This window comes from Pelecanus crispus, chromosome 6, assembly GCF_030463565.1.
Source record: "Pelecanus crispus isolate bPelCri1 chromosome 6, bPelCri1.pri, whole genome shotgun sequence".
NCBI lineage: Eukaryota > Metazoa > Chordata > Aves > Pelecaniformes > Pelecanidae > Pelecanus > Pelecanus crispus.
The window spans coordinates 68,292,016-68,316,471 of NC_134648.1; the positions used below are offsets into that span (position 1 = coordinate 68,292,016).

The following is a 24,456-nucleotide window of genomic DNA, read 5'->3' on the forward strand; positions in this document are numbered from 1 at the left end:
GATCATCACGTGGGTTTTGCTGTGTTTTGCTTTGACAAGGAGTGACTAATTCCCAGTTACAGAAGTTTTGGCCATCTGAATGTTTTAAGATTGGGGTCAACCTTCCACCCATTCAGGTGAGGGCTTGGTGAAGAGGAGGCATCGGGAGCCATCTGGGTGGGCTGTAAGCCAAGGTCAGGGAAACGTCTTTCCAGCTGAACTCAGCCACTTCTCACCATCCCTCAGATCTGCCAGCTGACCTGCTTTTGCAAGTGCCCTTCAACTGATTTCAAAAACTCCAGCAATTTCAAAGGGTAGTAGTTAGCAATGTTCTTCTTAGGCTGACCTGGCTTGCTTTGACTGAGCCAAATTAGGGACTGGTAGCCCATGCTGCCCCATTCACTGGCCCCATGCAGCCGGCTGCGGGCAGCACAGCTTCACCTGGAGAGGTTTTCTAATTGATCCAGTTAAACCAGTGCGAGAGGCTGTGAGGGGCATCTCCCCTGCAGCTTGAATGAGGTTTCTATTGGTTAATTTGTGTCTGTTAGCACTAGTATTAAGCCGTATTAAAGCAAACCACTATTAAGTAAGTCTGCTTTACGTGTAGGATCCCCTACAATAGCTAACCTAACTTAATTACAGATGTGCAACGTGGAGCTTACACAAGACATGGGAGAAAATGGTGCCATCTGCTCATCAGAAGTAGTGTCCTTCTTTCTTGAAAGGAGTTGCACATATTGTACACAGATTTTAAAACAGCAGTTGATTTTGTTTTCCTTCCTAACATATCCATTTGGAATTTTCTTTCCAAAAGAAAATGTGGCTGCGTTTTTACACTCATCTATTTATCTCTACCAAATGCATTGCAAAGGAGACAGACTTTTTATAACACAAAGGGCTTCTGCGATCCGGTTCAGTGATTCATTGGTACATAACAGTATGTGTGACCAAGTGCCCATAGTGTGTAGCAATGCATCTTTTAAACTTGTGTCTTATTTGATGGTAAATGGCCATTTTCCCAGTGATTTGTACCATTTTTGCACTTTATTATCCATGCATGCTTATACCCTAGTAGAGATTGCCATGCAAGTACCTTCCAAGGTTGGAGTAGAAGGGTACTGTTTACTTTCTGGACCTTTCTTATGTCAGTAGAGGTTGTATTCAAAGTTTTGAGAGAGCTGTAAGAACTTTCAGATTAACAGGAACATTGACTTGGATGGGTATTCTTCTAGCAGAGCATTGTGTTGGCTTTTTGTGATGGGCTGTGGGGTTGACTTCCTTTTAACTTTGAAAAAGGCTGTACAGATTAATGTATACCTGTTCACAGTGTATGCTGACATCTGACCGATTCATGCACTGGATGCAATCTTATCTTGCCTGTTGCTGAAATGGTGCAACTTCATCTCTATGAGGTTCCCTAGTCCCTTTGGTATCATCACCTCCTGGTGAGGTGAGAACAGGTATAAGCGTAGTTATAAGGAGTAAAGCAGCCTGATGTAGGCTTGCGGGGCATCACAGCATCAGTGGCAGCAAAGCCGGGCTTACCCTGTATGGTGGAGCTGGGAGGAAGGTCTGACAGACCGGTCCTACAGGCTTCATTAGGGAGCCCAGTTTACACAAGACGGAAGGTACTCAGGTGGTTACACGGCAATCACATGCCAGCCTGACTTCAGCCATCAACAGAGCATTGCTACGGTTATTAGCTAAGTATTTCCATAATGTGTGTCTCTACAAGATATAATTAGAGCCAAGCCTGCCCCTAGCTAATTACGAGCTTGCTTAGAAGTGTACTTTATATAAAGCTTTAAAAACTTTATATGGGGAAGATATACATCCACGGGCATAATAGGAATGACGCCTTATTTTCAAAATGAAATTTATAGGCTTTGGTGTCTTGTTTCTCCATCCCTTTACAGTATTGCACAGGCTTTTTTGTTGCATCCTCATCCAAAGTTTTTGCCAGAAATACTGCCCCAAGTTTCACCAACATCAAGCCAGCGATTTTTGAGTTTTCTTCTGAGTGTTTTGCTCTCACTGCTGAGAGAGTAAACCAGATGTTAAGATGTCTTTGAGCTTTGTGTTTGAAGAAGATTAATAAATAATACTTAGATCTCATGAAAAAGAAGATAAGGAGTCTTGAAAATGGTGAAATTTTTTGTCGAATGCATCACTACAAGGTCTACATAAATAATGATCCATCTATGGAGACTTGCAGTGTGTTTGCTTAGATGGTGCTGCACCTGTACATCTTCAGCTCAGTCTCTTAGGAATAAAGCGATGCTGGCAGCATAACCCCCTTAGACCCTGAAGCAGCAATACAGCCAAGCCTCAGTGACGAGACAGGTTGTGAATACGACACACGGTTGTAAGGTGGGCTGGCGTGGCTGTGGGTCTAACACGGTGTTACCCGCACCCGGGTGGTTGTTGCAGCACCACGTGCCGAACACCGTGCCGGCCAAGGCTGCTCGCTGGGATGACTCTGGGTAACTGAATGGCAAAGGCAAGGCCAGATAGTACTGACGTGGTTGTTGCTGCCCTTCCAAGGTGTTCTCTTTGGTTTTCTTATTTACTTGCTATCTTCCATTCCCCACTTCCAAGTGCTGCTCCCTCAGGAACAAATGTTGTCTGAAAATGAAAGGGAACGCAGTGGAGCCTGTAGCACTCGTGCACTTGGCTTTTGACACCTTTGGTACAAGGGGTTGCTCCCATGTCCTCCATAAGCACTGCTCTTTGGGAGGAAAAAAGTGGGATGCATAACCCTCATGTATGGCTGAGGAAAGGAAACTCTTAACTCCTGCAGCTGATGAATTCCCTCTCCTTGCTTCTGTCTAGCCATTTTTGAATTTGATATTTAGTTTGATTATTCAGGTCAGATCAGATTTAGGTCAGTTGTGGTGGATATTTTCCAAATCTAGTTCCCTTGATTCCTACTGTAAACGCTTACCAGATGACACGATGTGAGGCTGGAACAGACTTGAGCTGTGTGATGACCAAATAAAATCTCGGTGGGAACCACTTCCACGTTCCTGAGATCAGTTTCTCATGTAATAAATTCTGTATCCAAAATTGTATCAAATACTTTTCTGACAAGAGTGAGGGGTTTTTTTCTAACGGACAAATCCCAGCAGAGCTATTTATAAGAAGCCTCTCTCTTGTGTTTACACTCACATGCCTGTTACTCAGACCTACGCTGAAGAAAAATATAAGTAAAAACTTCTCCATGTCCTTGCCAGTGCTTTTGGATCCACCCTGTTTGTTCCCACCTGACATCCTCCACTATATTTCTTTGCTATTCTTCTGTTGGTAAGAGTTGCCATATGGAACCACCATTAAAGACTTCTCCCCGAAGGAATAATCTGGATTTATTTGGTGACACCTTTTCCTTGCAGACCGTTTCACTGCTTTGTTCTGCCTGATCCTCTCCTGGCCGTGAGGGGTGGGGAGGAGTGATCCGAGAGAGGGCCGTGCTCGTGCCAAGTGCCGTGCTATATGCTAACACCTGCAAAACCTCGTACGACAGAGAGTAGCCGAGAGGGCGAGCGCCTGGGTGGTGTCTGTTGGCTTGGGAGGAGGAGGCCGGTCCGTTTCTTGAATGCAAATCCAGGCACGGGAAAAGCTGCTTGAGTTGGGTTTTTTTAAGTATTAAATTTAGAGCTGCGTTCTTTCCTAAAATTAAATTAGAATACATCCAAAAATTGTTACTAGACCAACCTACAGCTGCTTCTCCTCTTACAGCCTCTTTATTCATTTCCTGATACGGTAGAGGGAAACCTTGACACCAGACTTCCCTGAGGTGTGTCCTGGCTCACGTATCACTGTGTGTCAATCTCTTCTGCATTAAATCAGACAGATGATACCTGTGCTTTCAGTTTTGAAAAGTCCTGGTGTACCCGGGCCACAGGGGAGAGCGGGTTCTTCCACGTGTCTCCTCGGTGGCTGCAAAAGCCACGTTAAATCATCGTTCTACCATTCAGCTGCTTGATTAGATGTTCTGTGCATACCTCAAAATATGTGATGTTTTAAAGCTAGATTTGCTATTTAAATAAGAGGTTTGCCTTAATTGGCTGTTATAAATTACAAGCAAGAAGGAATGATTTATTGCTTATAATTAGAAATGAGTTATGAAGGGGAATGTTGGTAATCATAAAATAAAGCTTGGAATACATTGATTTCCAGATGGCTGGCAGTGAAATTGCTCTTTAATGTATAGTAGACCAGACACAAGGAAAAAAAGTCTGTTATCCATCTTTATGCCTTGATGGATTACTTGTATGAGTCTACAGTTACCTGAATTTTGAAATATTAGTTTTGGCTACATAATCGGATGAGAGAAACTTAATTTGCGTAGTGGTATATGCTAGCAGAGGTGGTGGAAGAGGTGAGTTAGTATTTTGCCTAGCATGATTTTTGTCCTTGTAATGTCAACGGGGAAGATCTAACGATAAATCTGGCATCACTTTTGGGTATAACAATCTCAGTGGATTGTTCTCAGAGACTGCAGGTTACGAAGATGTTTTTCTTTTCATCTTTTGCCTCATTAGCTGTTTTTATGAGGTTGAGATTGATCAAAACACCTGTCCAAAAGCAAATATCTGTAATCTTCCTTGCTTGAGTCTAGAAAAATATATTTGCACCAGAAACAGAGATGGCAGTGCTACTGCTGGGAACTTTTCAACAGCATCATATTTCTGTTCAGATGATAATGTGTTCATCTAACTTTTTAAATTTCATTTCTATTACTCTAGTTCCAAGCATGATTTAAAAATGATTTATACTTGCCTTATCTGCTAATAATGGTGCTTTCTGCCATAACAGATGTATTTTTCCCTGATATAATTTGAAAGACCGTGCTACAAGATAGTTAAACATATTTGGATTGTCACCACATGAGTTGTCTCACACCCATGTTTTAAAAGTGACACAGCCGTTAGAGTTGCTTAACTGAGACCATCGTGATTACTCATTTACCTTCATTAAAATGCTTCATAGCTTCCTTATTTTAAGTAGCTTTTCCCAGCAAGGTGCAAATCCGCCTTGCTGCCATCATTTCATCTGGAAAAATTTCCATGGTGAAAGGAATAGCATATTTTCAACTAATATTTTCCTGACCTGTGGAGAGATGAGCTCATCAGTATCTTTACTGACAAACCGAGGAAGAAGGTGTGTCAACCAGAAATATTAGATCAGTCAGCCTTTCTTGTCCTGGAGCAATTGTAATTTCCCATGGTCTGCAGCAATTTCCTTTAGAAGCAGATATGTGCAAAGATTGTTTTGGATCTGCTGCAGTAGCATAATTTCATTTGGTCCCAATAACGTGGCCTTAGATTTCATTCTTTTCATTTTTGCTGTTGAAAACTTTTAGTTTAGTCAGTAGAAAGAACAGCAAGTTGCTATTTTACCGCATCTAATTGAGAAATGAGTGCTGCAGCTATGCAGAAAAATATTGTCCACTGTGAGTTGGGTTACTGAAGACAGATATTGTGGCCTCTGCCCCTCTCTGAAAAGCCTGAAACAGGTGTTTAGTTCACTATGTATTAGCAAAGTTCCTGCTTTTCAAAAGTGTATCGGTGACTGACGTTGGTGCTTAGTTCCTCACTGATAAATATATCCTCTAGTGAATGATAGAAGTTCTTATTTCTTGCCAGTTTACTCCTATGAGCTTTGGTCCCTAGATGCTTAAGCCTGGGCATTTGCTAGAAGAGGCCAATCTCATTAGCGCTGAAGATGTTCTCAGCGCTGTGTTGTCTGATGCTGTGCTGATGAAAGCGAAGCTCCTCTGATCCAGCATGAAAGACGACTGAGTGGGAATCAGAAGTGGGAACAATTTCTCATTTCACTCTATTTTTTGTTGTCACTTCAGCTTTGCTTTTTTTATGCTTGAAATGACTCTTTCTGTAGCATTGCTTGCTTGGAAACAGGAGGAAAACGTTGGCTGTGTTGGTGTAGTTGGTGGAGTTCACGGAGGCGCGTTGGAGCAGAGTTAGAAGTAGCTGGCTCAGGCACTGCTCAGCGCATCCTCATCTTGCTGCCCGGGTATCTGGTAGTACCTAGCAGGGTTCAGACCCTACCTGCTGCTCCGTCAGTCACATTTGTGCAGCTGGCAGCACCGGGGATGGCCAGCTCCAAGGGACCTCACTATGTGTGAGCTGAGCTCATTGCAATGTGGACGTGCCCTTCAGTTGGTGTCTTTTGGTCACAGGTTGGAGTCTCTGCAGCCCTGTCGCTGGGGAGAGTGATTCAGGGAAACTCCATGGGGCTTTCACACTGATGGTGATCTGGGCTGGGTGAAGGGCTGGTCAGCCTGGCCTTCAGAAAGCCAAAAAAACCTGCCTGCCTCACATTCAGGCACACGTGGTTTCAAGGTGTGAGCATGAGAGATGCTTTGTCTTTCTGCAGAGCGTGATGTTGTCTGTGGTTGTATCTGGACTTCCTCTGGTGTGCCGTGGAGCATCCTTACACCTCAGCCCCATCCTGAAGGCATCAGGCAGCCGTTCATTGGTGTCGCAACGAGCCATGGCCTTGGCCGCACGCCTTGGTTTCCTCTGTAGGGAAGGGAATGGCTCTTATGAGCACCCGGCTCTCAGCCAGAAGCAGATGTAGAAGACGGTGGGATCTGCAGCTGGATGTGCAAATGCCAAAGTGCTCCGGGGTCACGGTCATGACTGCAGTCTCTCTTTCGCCCTCTGGAAAAGAGCAGTGGTCCGAGTCCAGGAGGGTCACCCCTTTGTCCTGACCTAATGGCAGAACAGGGGGCTGGTATCTCCTGATGTTGTTGTGTTTCCAACATGAGCATTAAATCCTTGCAGAGAGGTAATCCCCAGCTTTCCGGTAAGGTAAGGATAACATTGACAGTACGTAATTAAAGGGCACTTTTAGGTGGGGTAAACATTTATATTCATTTCCTTCTCAGGCAGATGTCTGGTAAGCTGACCTCCTGAGGCAAAACCATCTGGCCTCAGGTGGGAGGATCTCAGCCAGCGTGGAGGACCTGACCGGTCTCTTGCCAAATCATTTCTCAATAGGTTTTTCTGTCACTGAAGTGGCATCTGTATGAAAGGCCTGTGGTATGGATATTTAGGTTTTATGGGCATTTTTCTTAGATGACCTGCGTAATTACACTGCAGGCTTGTGGCTGCAGGCTCCGTTGTATCTCTGCTTCCCATCGCGTATTCTGGGATCGTCCACGTATAAAATTAGTATGGGCGGTAAGCAGCAGTAAGATGTTCCCTACTTGGATGGATTAAATTAAAATTCAGTAAGAAACAGAGCTTTGGGTGAGTTTCCAAATTACTTGCAGGATTGCACTGAGAAGATTGTTATGGTATTGTAAACCTTTTTGGTGGGTGAACAGCCTGATGCAAGTTAGGTGGTTTTATTGCCTCGCAGCGCTCTTTCTATTTTATGTACTGTGCTGTGTAATCTTTTGTTATTAAATAATAAGCAAAATAAAAACAGTTGTTTGTCACAGCCAGCTTGTTTTTCAGAGAATTTGCTCACTTTGAAAGTTCAGTCTGTGTGATCTCCAGCCCTGTCAGGAGCTATTATATTGAATCATCTTTTAAATTGTTAAGCTGGAGGACAAACCTAGATGTTACCATGCACATCTCAGCTGAGAGCGGAGCGGATTCAGCAGGGAGCAGCGTCTGATGCCATGTACCGTGCCATTAGTTTTCGTTGCGAACATGTCAAGATTATCTGCTTCCAGTGTTATCTGTGTTGGCTGACATGAGCATTTGTAGATCTGCATAATTTTTGAAGTAGTTTGAAATGTGGATATAACACTTGGGGCTGTGTGAAATCTTTTTTTTTTCCCCTTTTATGGATCATATTGCTGTTCAGAAAGTTGCTTGTTTTGTTACTCCCTCCCACAAGGTACTGTATTAATTTGCAAAGTTCATAACAAAAGTGCCCCCAACTAGAAGTCATCATAACCTGTGAACAACTACAGAAACAGTTGGGAAGACCAGGAACCCCATTACTTTCCAGTTGCAACATTACATTTTAAATAGAGGCCGTCATTGCTTTAGCATATATGAGATTGTATCTTAATGCAGGATATTACTGTTATTTATGGAACTTGGCAACCCTGAATTCAGTCTGGACTTTGATGGACAGGGTTTTTCACGTGTAGTGTATAAGTGAATGTGTGTACCTTGGTAGCCTTTTACAGATGAGGTTGAGTCATGCAAGTTAAAAGTTGGATAAGATACTTGAGTTACTTGGGTTTTGAAGCTGCTTTTTTGATTGTTAATACTCAAACCTATCCCAGCCTCAAAAGCAGTCGTGCTCTTCCACAAAGACACTTTTTTTCCACCCTCTGTGGTGCAGCCAGACAGCAGAAGGAGCCCGTATCTGTAGCCATGGCAGCCAGTAATTTATTGCTCCATATGGCTGGTGTGGCAGCAGCTGCTCTGGTTTAAGGAGGTCAGGACATCGGGGCATTTAAGAAACAAAACCAAACCCCACTATAAAAACCTTCCTAAATGGTTTTGTGCAGTAATAATAGGGTTTTCCATAGGCATAAGGAGAGACAAGAGAGAGAAATTAACTTTTCTTTTTATATTTTTATCACTTTTATAACTTTTTTCCTTGTTATATAATTTTAATCAAAGATATTATTTCAAGGGGGAAATAAGTTTTTGTCTTTCTTCACGACGGTTTTACCTTTTTTCAGTTTTCATCACTAGTGTTTGTAGGTAGCACATAGTACCGAGGCACAGCGAGCTGGGCTGTTCAGCCCACGCGGTGAGGGACCCCTTCAGATCTGCACTGCAGTGGGTACCCAGCAGCCAGAGCAGGAGCAGAATCCAACCCGCAGCTTTTGGATGCATTAGATATTAGGCTGAGAGAGAAACTGTATTGCCCAAATTGAATGGCAGCGCTATATTTCTGGTGATGAAGTGAAGATGTATGCTTTGTGAGCAATTATCATGGAACAGAAATACAGCTTTAATTTCAGCTTGGGTGTGAGAATCACTCGCTGATGAAAAATGGTATAGAAGGGCTCCAGATTTAGCACTAAAGTTTGCAAATAGGCTTTTCATAAGTCTGAATCTTTTTATTTTCATTAAGGGACCATTTTAATTAAAATGAAACTGGAATGTTTACTCTTTGCTTCCTATAGCTGTGATTGTTTTCTTCACTGTGTGAGCACATGTATAATTTGCTCTAAAAGAAATGTCAGCAGTTTCTGATTACCTTCTGAGTCTTACTCAACAGCTTGATTTTAATTGGGGGGAGGAAAGATTTCAGGGTGCTCCAGGGAGGTCTGATGTCTTTTGGTAGCAAGAGGAAATAGGTGCTATCTTTGGTACAATGTTAATTGCAATAATCACTACTACTGGTTTAAAATAAAGGTCCTTCATTTCTTACCCTTGTTGGTTTTTTACAGTCATGTCAATGAAATACAACCTGTTTGGTAATTAGCATCCTTCAGCTACGTAACCTTTTGACATTGCTGCATTCGTGTGTTTGTAAGCATCTAAACAGGGTGTCTTTTGGAAAACAGTGATTGACAGTGTGTAGGTAGTCTCAAATTTTAGGAAATAAGGAGGAAATTTTTTACGATGAGGGTGGTGAAACACTGGCACAGGTTGCCCAGAGAGGTGGTAGATGCCCAATCCCTGGAAACATTCCAGGTCAGGTTGGACAAGCTCTGAGCAACCTGATCCAGTTGAAGATGCCCCTGCTCATGGCAGGGGGGTTGGACTGGATGGCCTCTAAAGGTCCCTTCCAACCCAAACCATTCTATGATTCTATGATTCTGTGAAAACTCTACAACTCAAGTTAGATAAAGGAAAGAGAAGGCCAGGCACATAGGGAGGAGTGCATCCATGCCTTCAGATACATTCTCTCTAAGCCCAGAAGTCCACCAGAATTTGTAAGTAATAGATAGTTTATGTGGGTCAAGAGTATCTCTTTCTTGAAATTTTTGATAATTATGAAATTAGACAAGAAGTATCTGTAGCAGAATAATGTGTTCTGGATCCTTTAGTAGTACAGCTCCTGAAGCATTCCCATGGCTTTTTTCTGTTTAGATCTGCTGTAAGGAGATCTAAACACTTGGACTACTTTGGTTGCCGAAATGCCTTTTGGGTCTTGCAAACTATTTCAGAGATGAACAGTTTCTGAACCTTTTTGGAGCTTAGCCAATATCTTGTATTTTATTATTGTCTTCTCCATCAGAGATAATGATCTGAGTCTCCCCTGCTCACTCTCTGGGGTTTTGTTTCCTCCTGCTGATTATTTGAAATAAATAAATAAGTAGGAAAACAACCAGTATCTGTGTGTTAACAGGGAGGAATGACTAATAGAAAAATGAGAAGAAAGATACTGCTTATCATAAAAGACTGTATCTCTGGAGACATAAATTGGTATTCATTAAGTTGTTTGCCTAGACTTAGTTAAAAGACGTACTTGAGGAGCTGTCTGAGCAGTGTTTCAGTAGAAAGCAAGTCATCCTCTTCCTGACTAGATACACCTAGATGAGGAGGAGAGACCAGAAAGCAGCACTAAATGATGGATTGAGAGCAGCCTTCATGGCAGTACGGAGACAACAGGCTATGAAATGTTTTCCAGAAAGAACAATATTTAACACTTAGCTGTGGAGTAATACTGATCCATCTTTTCCCCCCAGATATGCAGGTCTCTCTCGTATCTGATGCAGAATTTTTAAAAACGCTTATGTTCAATTTCTGTCATTTTTCATTCAAGGTGTGCAGCGTCCCCTTGTTTTTGATGATGATTTCTGTAGCTGGAGGTTAGAATTTTGCCTGTGGTGATTATGATATCCTGCGTGTATAAACTTACTGGTATCCTCAGTATATCATCAAATACAGGGAAGTAGCTGCAGAGCGGTGCTGGGTAATTCAGAGCATGGCTCGGTTTTGCCATGTCCGCATTCTTCCAAAAAATTAGTTGAGTCTTTTGACTTTTGTTAATACATGACAAAACCACCTATTTCAAAGACCTTTGGACTGAGCTGGGGCTTCAGATTGAGATGAGGTTTTGCTGCTGTGCTGGTTGACAGGCATCTCTTCTTATTGTCCTGAACTGGGGCAGATGCTTACAAGGGAATATGTGTATTAATTATTGTGGAGTCTGTGGCGCTCTGCTCTTTACTTTATCTTATATCTTTAAAAAAGTAATTGCACAACGTAACACTAGCAAAGTGCTTTCACTGCTTGGAGAGTGAATCCTCTGTGTCAAACTCTTGTGCATGGTGTAACTTTTCTGATGTTCACCATTTCTTCTTTCCTCCTTTCCAGATTAAGACCCTTAATTTCAACACAGCTTGCTAAAAAGGCTGCCACTGAAGAGGTATGTAAAGTCCAGCACTTCTCCTAGTGCAACAGTTTTGAGTTTGTAAATTCCCACAAGCCTTTCTCAGCCCCGCTCTAGTTATGTGGTAGATACAGGCAAAAGAAGTGAGAGTCTTGTCTCTCTGATCAGACCAGGAGCTGGTTACTGCAGAGCTGAGGTTGCCTGTTTTCTAACCAAGATTTTCCCTTACTTATCCATCAGTAACATTAGCACAGCCTCATAACGCCTGGTTAGACAGCAAAAAAGAGAAAACTCCCTGCAAGCATCTAAAAAGTTACATATCAAAAAAATGGGTAGGAGGAGTAGGAGAGAGCAGAGCTCGTGCCTGTTTCTCAGCACTTGGAGCATCCCCGCAGGGAAGGGGGATGATGCAAAGTGCTGCTTCTGTGCAGCCAGCACTGACCCAAAGGAAGGGCTGGGCTTCTGCAGGAGACCGGTGAGGAAACACAAAGTGACAGCTTACCCTATATAGCGTGGCTTACTCTTTGGTTGGTTGGTTTGTTTAGTTTGAAAATATCATAGTGCCATAGAAAAGTTAGTGCTAGTAACTGGCCACCGCCAGAAACCCTCCTTGGGTGGCTTTGTGCACTTGCATTTTCTGCCAAAGGGATCATGATTATTATCAGAGTCACAGCGATAACTGCTTTTTTTCACTATTATTTTCACACCGTACAGAGTAGACATACGCATTTTGTGTATGATAAAATAACGGTCTACTGCGCATCTAAAAATTCTGTTCCTAACATACCAAAGGTATTTGTCCTTCTTCTTTTTCCCATGAACGTGTGACACTGAGAGCCTTTTGAAAGTGAACCAGTTAACTTGGGTAGTTTAACATGCTTTGACAATTGCCCATGCATACAAAGATACATGCCAAACTGAAGTCCAGGATGTCTGGAAGTGAATTCAGGAAGTTCTATTTAAAGGCGTTGTTTGACTGCCTTATTTTTAAAATGACTAAAACCCATTGATTTTCAGAAATGGTTTGATATCCTGCCTGGGGAAATACATTTTCACTTCTTATGCTATGCTCATTAGAAAACTCTGCACATTTTTAGAAGTATAGCAGTCTGGAAGTGGACATGATAATTAGAAGAAGGTCACATTTTAATTAGCATGGTGCAATTTTAAAAAATAATGACTCAATTGTAGCTCCTTTATATTCACCCACTTTTTCAAAGCAGATGGCTACTTTTAAGCATATAAATTGATATATATTATGATGCTGATTCGTCTCAAACCTTTGTGTCTATTTCTGCTTATACTGAAAACCTAGATGGACTCAATTTGATCACTCTAGAGGCAAAAGCAGTGGTAGGAAATATAAAATAAACTGGAGGGAAGTTTCTCTAAATAATGTGATTAATTTGAACATTAAAAAATCATGAAAACCTGTCTTTGAGTGATCCGAATATCTAAATACTTGATTTTCTATTAAAATTAATGGGTGTCTTTTGCCCTGTTAATGAGCTATTGGAGCAAACCCTTAGGTGACTTTGAAAAACTCGGGCAGATTCTTTAGGTTGACTGTCATGGTATATGACAAGTTCAGGAACAGCTTTGATGTTTGAATAATTAGACTATCAACTTTCTGGTACAGGGATGTTTCTCTTATGGTGTATCTCTAAAGTGCCTGGAGTTACAAGGATTCTGGGAGTTACTGCATCCCAAGTAAATACATGTAGAAATAAATAAATAAAAAAAAAGTTATAATGACGAATCAGAACTTACTGCCAGTGGAATTGGAGAAGATGCAGCAGTACGTGGTTGTGTACTGTAATTTAAAACCTAAAGCACTGTAGGACTTTTCTTGTGGTAGGGACCAGAAGAGTTGGTGTTTCCTGGTCTCCTTTGGACCATTCATTGTTAGGAGCACCTCACCATTGTCCTTGCCAAGGAAGCGTCCCAGTCTTTTCTGTCTTTCCCAGTAAGGGAGATGACTCTCAGTGCTGATAATTGCTGACTAGTGACAGGTACAGGTATTCTTTTCTCAAAATTGCTTACATGACAAAGCAGTGTTAATGGTTAATCTTGAATGTTCTTCAAGTTGCCACTAATGGGATGTCTTTTTGGGCCACAGGCTCTAGTGTACAAACCCCAAATAGCCCAAGTGCAGAACGGAGGTGAAAAGTGCCCTTTTACAAAGCTGGTGGGGATAAAGCTCCTGTGATATTTCTTCCCTGTATGAGAAGGGAGGTGGAGCCCTAGACTGAGCACACCATGGAAGTGAGAGCTCCAGAGAGACCAGAGCCTGGGCTGTCCTCGGGCAGACCACGTTGCTGGTTCCTGCCCCGTTCTCAGATGTGTCACTAGTGAACCGAAAACAATGCTACCTTCTCCAAATTCACCTGTCTCCTTGTGGTGTTGCCCTTTTTCTCCCTCCCTGCTGTGTCCTGCCTAACCTTGGAGCAGCTGGGGAGGTGCATGTATGGAATGGGTCCTGTCAGTGATCAATTTGCAAGTTAGTGTTTGGAGATCATTATTCTGATGAATTCCATAGGTAATGTTACAGGTGCTGGCTTGTATTATCAACCTAGTGCTCTGCCATCGCATTAAGTGCTGTCTAAAGAGAGCTATTTGTTCCACACCTCATTGTGCCTCCAAATAAATCCAACCAGAGCTGTCAAAACTAATACATGTTGGGTTTTTTCAGATTTGAAGGGTACATTTTTGCTATCATTAAAGTGTTAATAACGTTGTTATTGTGTAATAGGCCTGATGCGAGTCGAGGACAATGAGGAAAAGGTTGTAAGTTTTCCTGCAGAGCTCTACTGAGGAGCCTTCACTCCCAAATTTCTCCTTACCTTGTGCTTGCAAGAGGATCCTTCTTCCACTGTTACCATCTGGATATTTCAGTTACCTGTCTATGAATTATGTGAAAACTGGATGTTTGTGCCCAACTTTCATTTGGGCAACATTTCTTTAAGCAACTTGCATGTCCCCTAGAACAGCTCTTCCAGCTCTCCTGTCCCTATCGTTTGGAAGCTGCTAAAGTTTGTACAAATAATTGAACAAAAGGAAGGGCTGCTCTACTGTCCCCTCTTCTTTTTTGCAGGTGACCTTTCCAAATGCACAAGCAGAAGCCCCTGACTTAGAAAAACCAGCAGCTGTGCTAGTGGAGAGTGGCCCAGTAGCTTATAACCCTGATGAAGAGGTGGAAGAGGAAGAAATAGAAGAAGATGATGATCACTGCATGAGCGCTTTGCAGTTAATGGGAGGAAACGGTAAGCTGGGATTACCGTCTGCTGGTGCTGTGGGGTTCATTGTTCCAGGGCTGAGGACAGACAGGGTTCCCCTGCAGCTCATCCCATGCAGAGCTCCTGCTGCCTTTCAGGCATTGCCTGTTCCTGTGGGAAAGCCTGGATTCACCCTTACCCAAAACCTGACCTTCTTAGAGGCTCCTCCTGAGAAAACTTTGCATCTCGAGCTTTAGGCTAAGAGGGCTTCTCAAGAACAAACTGATGTTACGCCTTCCTCAGAATTAGGTTTACTGATGTGGATCTGAGGAATTATGGGTGTCAGTAACCCCTCCGCTAGCAGTGCTTGGGGCCCGTCGCCGCCTGAGCCGAGCCGCCCTGCTCCTGCCTGCCTCCTCAGCTGGGGCTGCAGTGACATCCAGATTGTCTGGGAGCCCTGTGGACATGGCTGTCCAGCTCAAAACAACACCAATTGTCACACTCTATTTCTGGGGAAAGTGTTAGGAGGAAAGAGTTCTTCACCAAGTACAGAAATTGCATTGGTAGCATATGGCGTGCTGTATGGTACACAGATGTGTGCTAATTTATTTGGGTTACCCAGCAAAGCCACTCGTTTAATTAGATTTCTTTGCTGGCAGGAAAAGGCAGTATCCTCTCCACTGCCGTTTTTCCTAGCTGGACACATCCACATTTATCCCTTATTAAAAACTTCCCCTTAGAAGTTAAGCTTTGAAAATATACAAAAATATTTTTAAAATGAGAGCTGCTAATTATGGGTTGTGAAAAAACATGATGGGAATAAGTTTCCTACTGAAATGTTATTTACTGCAAAAATCTTTCCAGTACTATTAATTTAGCTTTCATGGACAATATGTATACATTTCACAAAAGTGTGTGTTGCTTTTAAATTGATTTCTCCACTGGAAAATAATTGCTGAACCGTAGGAAAAACAGTTTGTTGCCTGCATTTATTATTAGAATAATGTTCCCAAGAAAAGGCACCCATGTGGGGGAGGGTGGGTCTATGTTTATTAATAAACCCCCCACAAAAATAGAATAAAGGTCACTGAGCTTTTTTTCTTTGCAAATGTTACTATTTTTAAACCATTCTGAGAACATTCCACTACTCCCTGTCTAGTCTGGGCAACAGCTGAAAAATCAGAGTTTAAAAAAAAAAAAAATAAAAAGGAAAGGAATATTCCCAGAATTCAAATGCAGGTGTGCAGAGCTGCTCAGCAGAACAAATAACTCCTTTCTAACTGCTTTCTTCATGGGTTTTAGGCCTGTCTGCCTGGAATAACTGCAGGAATTACAGATGGTGAACTTCACCTATTCTACACAAATTATTATAGATTACACTTAATTCTGCTTCTGAGCATTTGCTTGACTCTTTGGATGAAATGGATGAAATGAATTTGGAATATAAAGGTTAACTTCACTGAATGCTCATATGTAATAGTTATCCTTAGGTTTGACTTTGCAGCAGAAAATATCTGTTTCACTGCATTCAGAAGCACACAGAAGAGAAGCCGGTGCATTAGAAACACGCAGACATGCCTCCTGACACACGCATCACACAGTCTTTGCGCTCAGCATTGTTTAAGAAAACAAAACTGGATAAAAAAACCTGGGCAAAATTTTAAGTTGTTCCTCTAGGACTAAGTAGGTACGGGAGATCTGAGTCAGATGTGTTGGTCAGGATTCGTTGCACGACTCCTTTGATGTTGATGGGAACTCTTGAGCTATCTCTGGACGCTTGCAGTTTCAGCTTATAAATCCATGAATAATATAAACAAGGCAGCTTTTTTCTTGGTGGCTATGTCTAGTGAGAACTGTGCCTACTTGTAAATGTGTGCTGCTGCTTATCAGCCACCATGTTCCAAATTACTTGTGACAATCAGGCTTGATCACCTTAACCTCTAAATTAAACCAAGTATTTCACATATCCATGTGCCAAGCATTCCTAAATGAGGGGCCAGTGACAACTGAGAAGAGGTATTTACACACACACATGCTTACAAATCATTTTATTTCATTGAGGAAAGTACATGCAAGAACTTTTTATCTAGCCCTAAGAAAATACATGATTTTTTAAAAATGCTTGCTTAAGGCAAAACTTACCATCTAGTTACACAGCAGGAAAACAGCCTGAAAGTAGCAATACTTTTGTTGTATCTTCCACCTATCTGAAATATTTACATTTTTATATGCCTTTGTCTTTGTGTGTTTCAGATTATGGCTGTGATATGGATGATGATGATGGCTATTAGTTCCATTTACTTCCAAAGGACATGGACTGTGTCTTGTTCCCAGCAAATCTCCAGTCTTCAAACTGTATGAATAGTGAAAGAAGCTGTCTATGGTCAGCAAATATAATCGAACAATCCTTACTTTTGTAAAGCTATTTTAGGTTGGCATTGACTCTGGTCAGTTTATATTGACCCATAACCCAGCAATAAAGTTTGGGTTTGTACTTGAATTTTTTTTTTATATTTTGGTGGATCACAGTTTGAGGATGAAATTTATGGGAGTAATGTTTCCAGAGAACAGAAGAAAAGAGACAAAATAGACTGTGTATGTGTGGCTGAAAGCAACACATCTCTTATTTATGTGACTGCTTTTAAGCATGCTGTTGAAAAGGAGCAGATAGAAGGACAGGTAAAAATGAGAAGCGTGCCTGTTGCTTATTTGAGTATGGTAGCATTAGTTGTCTCATAATGCTACAACCAAAAGAAAAAAAACATTTCCAACCTGTGTGGTAAACTTGACCCTGCTATTGTATACAAGCTTCCTTACCCAAGCCTATCAAAAATTAATGACAAGTTATGTATTTGCAGGGCAGTATCTGTTTCTCTGAAATGAGGTAAATGGTTCTTTATATTAATCAATTCATAGATTTCTTAAAAGATATGACAACAGAAGGCAACGTTAGCACTGAAGAATCGTCTCCCACTGCGAGTCCAGTGCGGTTTGCGTGGAAGGAGGGAGAAGACCTGGGTGAGGCAAGAAGTGTAAAGAGCAAGCAGGCAACGAGGCTGTGCTCACGTGCCTTTGCCGGGCGTCCCTAGGGACAGCCAGGTCTTGCCGCGGCTGGTATTGCCGCAGGAAGAGTCACTCTGGCCATCTCTACGGAGCTGCTCTTGTCCGACTGAGTTAGAGTGAAGGTCTGCTCCCAAGAGCTGCCCATCTCTAAAACCAGTTGAAAGAAAGAGAAAGATGAGCTTTTTAATAAATAAGCTAGCATCTGCTTTGGCTGAATTTAATTTAATGTAATTTATTTAACTTTCTGTGGGTAAATTAAAGGTCACCATGCAGCAGTCTGATTTTCATGGCTCAAATCCCCCCTTGAACAGTCACTGCTACGTGAATAATGGTGGAACTCCAGCCCTGTGCGCCCCAAAATGCAAGCAGACGGGTCCTTCTCATCCAGATACATCAGCTCTCGCAATGCCGTGGGAGTGGGTGTCAGGGAGGGAGCCCCCATTGCCAGATCCCACCCCGTTGCCTCTGGCCTGCCTTTCCTTGGCCCTGCTGGGTCCGAGGCTCTCAGCTCAGAGGGAAATGCACTGCACTCTGGATCATGGTCTTGATGACTGCAGCTGCAGGAGCCAAGATGTTTTCATCTCTCTCCCGTGTCTAGTGACAGGCAGCGCTGCAGGCTTGTCCTACACCAGGAAAGATGATTATTTATCTTACCAATGTGATTTTCTGTTAAGCTGTCTCTCCTGGTCAGCTCATCCTTCCTACTCTTTTTGAGGAGCGCTCATTGCTAAAGCACCGTCCCTCCTCCCACTGCGGAGGGTGGATTATGGCAGGAAAAGAAGCTGCCTTGGGAAGCCCTCTAGCTACTGCCAGCCAGAGTAACAATGATGCTCATACCTGTGGTCGTCATCAAGGAGGGGAAGGGCCATATGGCCTTCCGTGCCTCTTCTGTCCCTCTCAGTAGCATGCATAAGAGGGATCATGTAACTAGAGCAAGAGCGAGTGCTTTTTTTAGGAGCAGGCTTGGTATTATTTGGCTGGTAAATGTAGTTTGTTGGGTAGGTTTTATCTGCTAGTTATTTTTGAGCCATGTATAGGAGTATTTCTGCAATGACTTCTTAAAAGCAGAACTTGGTAACAAAAATTATGTAGTGAGGTTAACGGGAAGAAGAGCTCTTCTGAACCAGATTTCAGTTACTTAGTTTGCAGTATTTCAGTGGAAAGAAGAGATTCCATATACTTCTTAGGGGAAAAGCTGGCATTTTCACGAAAAAACTATAGATTTTTTTCTGTTACCTTATAAATACTGCACAGAAAATGATATTGAGGAGATAAACCTTTCTACCTCTCTTTTTATCTACACCGTAAATTCAAAATCATGCTATAAGCAGACAGTTTTTTAAAAAGTAGTTTGTTTTATCAAAGTTCATGCTCTGCAAGTCTTTGAGACAGTTGAGTTTGAGCATTTGGGTTTGAATTAATCTGCCAATAGCACTATTACAAATACCCATACTCTCAGTAAATTCTCAAAGCTTGGGTTTTATTCCAAGGTACACATTATTCTCTTTGCAGGAAATAAACATGCATAAATAAACATGCGTATGACTCATGTAGGTCGAGTGCTTTTCTCAGATGCATGATGTTGGCTTTTAAAGAAACCACTGAGTTCTTTATTGCTAAGGGTCTTTCCTCCAGTCTTCTGTGTAGATTTTCATTGGCTTGTTCCCGCACAGGATACTAAACCTCCTGCCAATGTAGTGATGTTACGTGTGGGAGCTGAGAGTCCACCCAATAACTGCTGCTAGTAAATTTGAATTTCAGTATCACATTGCATTTCTGAGAACGTTGGTTCATGCACTGGAAGTAGAGGATTGCAGTTTTTGAATGCTCTCATATGATTTCATTAGGAAAGGCTATTGCATAGTCTGCTAGAAGGGCACTTGGAGACCAAAAAAAAAAAGACCTGCAATTCCATAGCATCTCAGTATTGCTGGCGAAGTTAATAGCATGGTTTCTGGACAGGAGTCCTAAAGGAAAGGCCGTGGTATTGGACAGGCAGACTTCACATTGTAAGACTTCTTAAGCTATAGTGGTTATGTACATTTTTAATTTATTGGTGACTTACCGGGATTTTTATAACGTTCATTCCTTCTTGATTTAACTAAGCTCAGGAAATGTAAACAGATTAGAACGTGCTAGTTTCTGGTTTTATAGCTAGCCATTAAAATGTAAAAAGATTAACACTGCATTAACTCTGTTTACTACTGTTGATGTATCTGGACAATTTTGTTGTATATAAGCAAGCCTAAATTCACTTGGAGTAATTTGGACCCTGCTTTTCTCAGGATTCTGATTATAATGAAGAGAGCTTCTAAGGCTTCAACATTTGTTGTTCTTAGATCTTCTTATTTGAACCCACACAAGCTGCATATCATAGGGTTTGTTGCAGAAAGCATGTCTCTTGCTGCAAGTCGCTTTGCTTGACAGGCAAAACCCTCCAGCTGTTGCATCCAGCTTGTCTGCCATGCAGCTTTTTAACACTCTTGTATTGTGGGAGCAAAAAGTGAAAGAAATAAGGAAAATAATGGGATTCTTCACTATGGTGAGCACATTTTCAGTGTCTTAATCATCTATAACATTTCTTTAAAATTGATGTGTTCAGTACAGCAAGTTTTAAATGGTGCCAGACAGCCTTGTCTTGAGGGTTAAACATGTTCGTCAAAAAAGTTCTTGCCATCCTGATGGTTTGTTTGTATTCTTTGGATTGCATTGAAACCCCAGTTGCAGATGTGTACAGTTAATGTAGAGTTTGCCTATTAAATGACCTGTTTCTTATTTTTGTGTTGAATCCTTGCATTTGTTTCAGTTAGTGCCAAGGAAATTAAACCTGTTTGATGTAAGCATATGTATCATCCTTACACAACCGCAATATGAGCCATGTTAAGCTTTTTTACTGTAATATATTTGCTGTAAATAAAAAGTAAAACCCTTGCATAACCCATCTTTTATGATGCTCTCCTGCTAATTTCTGATTTTTCTGTCTTCATTCTTATGAACGTTCGCTGCACAATTGGTCGATAGTGGCCAAAATTTGTAATTCAGAGCTTTCTTCTGTCTCTAAGAGGGAAGATACATCTAATGAGGCAAGTGTTTTTTACAAGATATTGTTCCACTGATAAATGTAGATAACTTTCTGTAAACTGCGTAACATTAACAAGATTTTTCCACTAAGCTATATAATTAACTGACTGTGGGAACAATGTATAGTGTGTGTGTTTAGTGGAACTGTTCCAGTGCTTGTTTCTGAAAGTTGTATCTTGATAAATAAGGTGTGTGCCGAGTTAAAAATCATGTTATTTTATCAACATCTGGTCACCACAGTTTGGAGGCCAAAATCCACATCTACCCTTTGTACACATGGGTGTTTGCTCCTTTTATTTTTTTCTGGAAGGGGAGCTACTTCGGGATCCTCAGGAATGCCTACTGCAAAGTTGTAGCACGTAGTAGGACACTTAACAGTAGTTTTGATAAGGCAGTTAGTGTGTGTCATTCCAGCATTTCACTGGGCTCCCGTACTCTCATCTAGGTGCACTTTTGCTCTCACTGACATTGAGATGCTTTTATCTTAGTTTCTTTTCGGGTGTTCCAGCCCTTTCCACTGGCAGTTGGGAACTTCTCCAGTGATGCCCATCACTGATGCTCTCTCACTTATAACATCTAAGCTGTAAAAAAGTACTGGCCACCTTAGCCTCGTATTTTCTGCTCTTCCCAAGCTGTACAGTTATTAGCTTTGTCCTGTAATTTTTCTCTTCCCTACCACACCAGGCTTTCATAAACCAAAACCATTCTGTTCCCCCAGCTGTGTTCCTCAAATATATGTCCTTTAAGGATCTGAGAAGTTACATAATGTTAATAAAGCTGAAATCTTGCAAAGCTTTATATTAGCTTCATTTGTCACCAGTAGATCATAGCACATTCGTTCTTAGGTTCACATTTTGTAACGCAGAAGAGGCTGTTGTAATTTTCTACTCCCATCACATGTATAAGAAGAGTTACAGCGTATTATTTGGTATTTCTTATGCCCGCCCCAATACTTGGCAGTGATCATAGAATCATAGAATAGTTTGGGTTGGAAGGGACCTTTAAAGGTCATCTAGTCCAATCCCCCTGATCTTGGTGAGTGGTGGTTGTTTAGTGAAATGGGTTAAGCACACAAGAAAGGAGGCTGGGTAAAAATTCATGACTTAGAGCAGAACAAATTTACTTGGTGAGTTCCTTCATCGTAATTGTTTTTTTCTTATGGGACTGTTGTGCATTTTCATGGAAATGAGGGAGGCACATACATTTCATCAAAATGCAAAATGAAATTTCCATCTTACCATGTGACTCTAGGAGCACAGGATTTAATGACTTCTAGTGTGAATCTTTGTACTGGGTTTGCGTGGCAAGGTTTTGGTAGCGGGGAGGCTACTGGGGTGGCTTCTGTGAGAAGCTGCTAGAAGCTTCCCCCATGTCCGATAGAGCCAATGCCAGCCGGCTCCAGGACAGACCTGCCACTGGCCAAGGCTGAGCCCATCAGCAATGGTGGTAACACCTCTGGGATAACATAGTTAAGAAGGGGGGGGGTGGCGGGGGGAACAAACCACAGGGACACAAACTGCAGCCGGAGTGAGGAGTGAGAACATGTGAGAGGAAGGACTGTGCAGACACCCAGGTCAGTGCAGGAGGAGGGCAGGAGGGGCTCCAGGCGCCGGAGCAGAGATTCCCCTGCACCCCTGGTGCAGCCCATGGGGAGGCAGCTGTGCCCCTGCACCCATGGAGGCCCACGGGGAGCAGAGATCCCCCTGCACCCAGGGAGGAGCCCACGCCGGAGCAGGGGGATGTGCCCAAAGGAGGCTGTGACCCCGTGGGGAGCCCACGCTGGAGCAGGCTCCTGGCAGGAGCTGTGGCCCCGTGGGGAGAGGAGCCCAGGCTGGAGCAGGTTTGGTGTCAGGGCTTGTGACCCCATGGGGGACCCACGCTGGAGCAGGCTGCTCCTGAAGGGCTGCACCCATGGAGGGGACCCACGCTGGAGCAGTTTGTGAAGAGCTGCAGCCCGTGGGAAGGACCCATGCTGGAGCAGTTTGTGAAGAGCTGCAGCCCGTGGGAGGGACTCACGCTGGAGCAGGGGAGGAGTGTGAGGAGTCCTCCCCTGAGGAGGAAGGAGCGGCACAGACGACGTGATGAACTGACCACAACCCCCATTCCCTGTCCCCCTGTGCTGCTCGGGGGGAGGAGGGAGAGAAAATCAGGAGTGAAGTTGAGCCTGGGAAGAAGGGAGGGGTGAGGGGAAGGTATTTTAAGATTTGGTTTTATTTCTCATTACCCTACTCAGTTTTGATTGGTAATAAATTAAACTGATTTTCCCCAAGTCGAGTCTGTTTTGCCCGTGACGGTAATTGCTGAGTGATCTCTCCCTGTCCTTATGTCGACCCACGAGCTTTTTTGTTACATTTTCTCTCCGCTGTTCAGTTGAGAAGGGGAGAGTAGAGCGGCTCTGGTGGGTGTCCAGCCAGGGTCAACTCACCACAATCTTACATTTATTATTGTATGGATTGGCAGTAAGTGGCATTGTACTGGACACCGGGATGGCAGTCATTGTATTATGCGTTTCTATTGCAAAACTGCAAGACAAATGCTTTCTTACTGCTCTTAGTAAAGTTTCCTTATTCTTCAAACCCAGGAAAATACATCAAATTAAAGGAATTTGCACAAAGCAATGAAAAGAAATGGCACCAACTTGTGCTTACCAGGTGATTTTTCTTCTGTGGGAAAGGCAAAAGGACTAAGAGGGGCAAGAGCTGAATGTTGGCATGAGCAGAGGTGAGGCAGCATTGTCCATTTTCCCCACAAGAATTCCTTACGCCTCCTGTTTCATGGTATATCCTGCACCACCTTCATCATTTGTAGACTGGGCAGTCCACTGGAGGTTGTTAAAAGCAACAGTACACCTAGCCAGGTAAGGAAGAGGAGATGTCGAGGTGTCTTTGTTTCGCTTGAGTAAAAACAAAGGTGATTAATTACTTACGGTGGTTTTAAGGGCTGTAGTTTGATGTTAAGGACAAAGCTGCATTTAAAAAACATCAGAAAGATGAGGAAATATTTCATTGCAATGAGGTGCCCATAGGCAGTGAGCGTAGGAACAGATCAGGGACAATATTCACATCTCTGGAAACCCAACTGGTCTCACAGCTGTATTAAAAATTGAAGTCTTTGGCCATGCCACTGTTGCTGACATACATCTGCTTTTGCCAGTGGTGATTTCTTGCTGCCCTGTCAGCTGCCCCTGCGCTGGTTCATGGACAGCAGTGTTCCCCACCCATGGGCTGGCGGACAGGTTTCTGGCTCGGTGCAGATGTTTCCTGCCCCCCACCCATGGCTGCTCAGTCCCCAAGAAGAATCTGTGAGGATTTTGGGGAGGGGAAAAACAAAGCCACATGCTCATTTCTCAACTCTGCTTTTTTATAACCATGACAAAAAATAGGCTAAACTGCAGACTGCGCAGCCCAGGTAGCACATGTTGGAGGGCAGCACTCGTGGCTGGTGCAGCCGTACATCCTCGAGCGGCTCGGCTGGCAGTGTGGCTGGAGAGTGTTCTCTGATTCCTGTCCTTCTTTTTGATGAGGGTCTCCTAAGTCTGCTGTTCTTGCAGAGGTGCTAATCCTGGTGTTTGTTAAATACCCTTGGGCACGTAAGGATTTCGGAGCAAACATTGCTGAGTTAAAGTCCCATGCCAAAGCGTGTGATCTGTGCCCTAAGCAGATGGCTGTTGGCAGCGAGCGATCTCAAGTTCCTAAAAATGCAAACAACTAATAGGAAGGTGACATGAAAAGATCGATAGATATTCACAGTTGCTGTAAATGGGTACAGTTCCTGCGACTTCACATCAGGCAGTAAGAGCTTTGCTGGTTTACATCCATTGAGGATCTGTACAATT

The 24,456-nt window shown here is 42.8% G+C and overlaps 1 protein-coding gene across 5 annotated transcripts in view; it reads left to right on the forward strand.

Annotated features, from left to right (window-relative positions):
• The window catches only part of BRF1 (BRF1 general transcription factor IIIB subunit), a 179,748-nt gene extending 161,531 nt beyond the window's left edge, over positions 1-18,217 (forward strand). For 4 of the 5 annotated variants that reach the window (XM_075713226.1, XM_075713229.1, XM_075713227.1 and 1 more), the window contains 3 exons: positions 11,247-11,298; positions 14,357-14,525; positions 16,731-18,217. In XM_075713226.1, the coding sequence (XP_075569341.1) occupies positions 11,247-11,298; positions 14,357-14,525; positions 16,731-16,768 (259 nt within the window). In that variant the 3' untranslated portion in view covers positions 16,769-18,217. Of the gene's footprint in view, positions 1-11,246; positions 11,299-14,356; positions 14,526-16,730 lie in introns of those variants that run through there. The other variant, XM_075713228.1, reaches the window with a different exon arrangement.
• Positions 18,218-24,456: the final 6,239 nt, after the last annotated feature.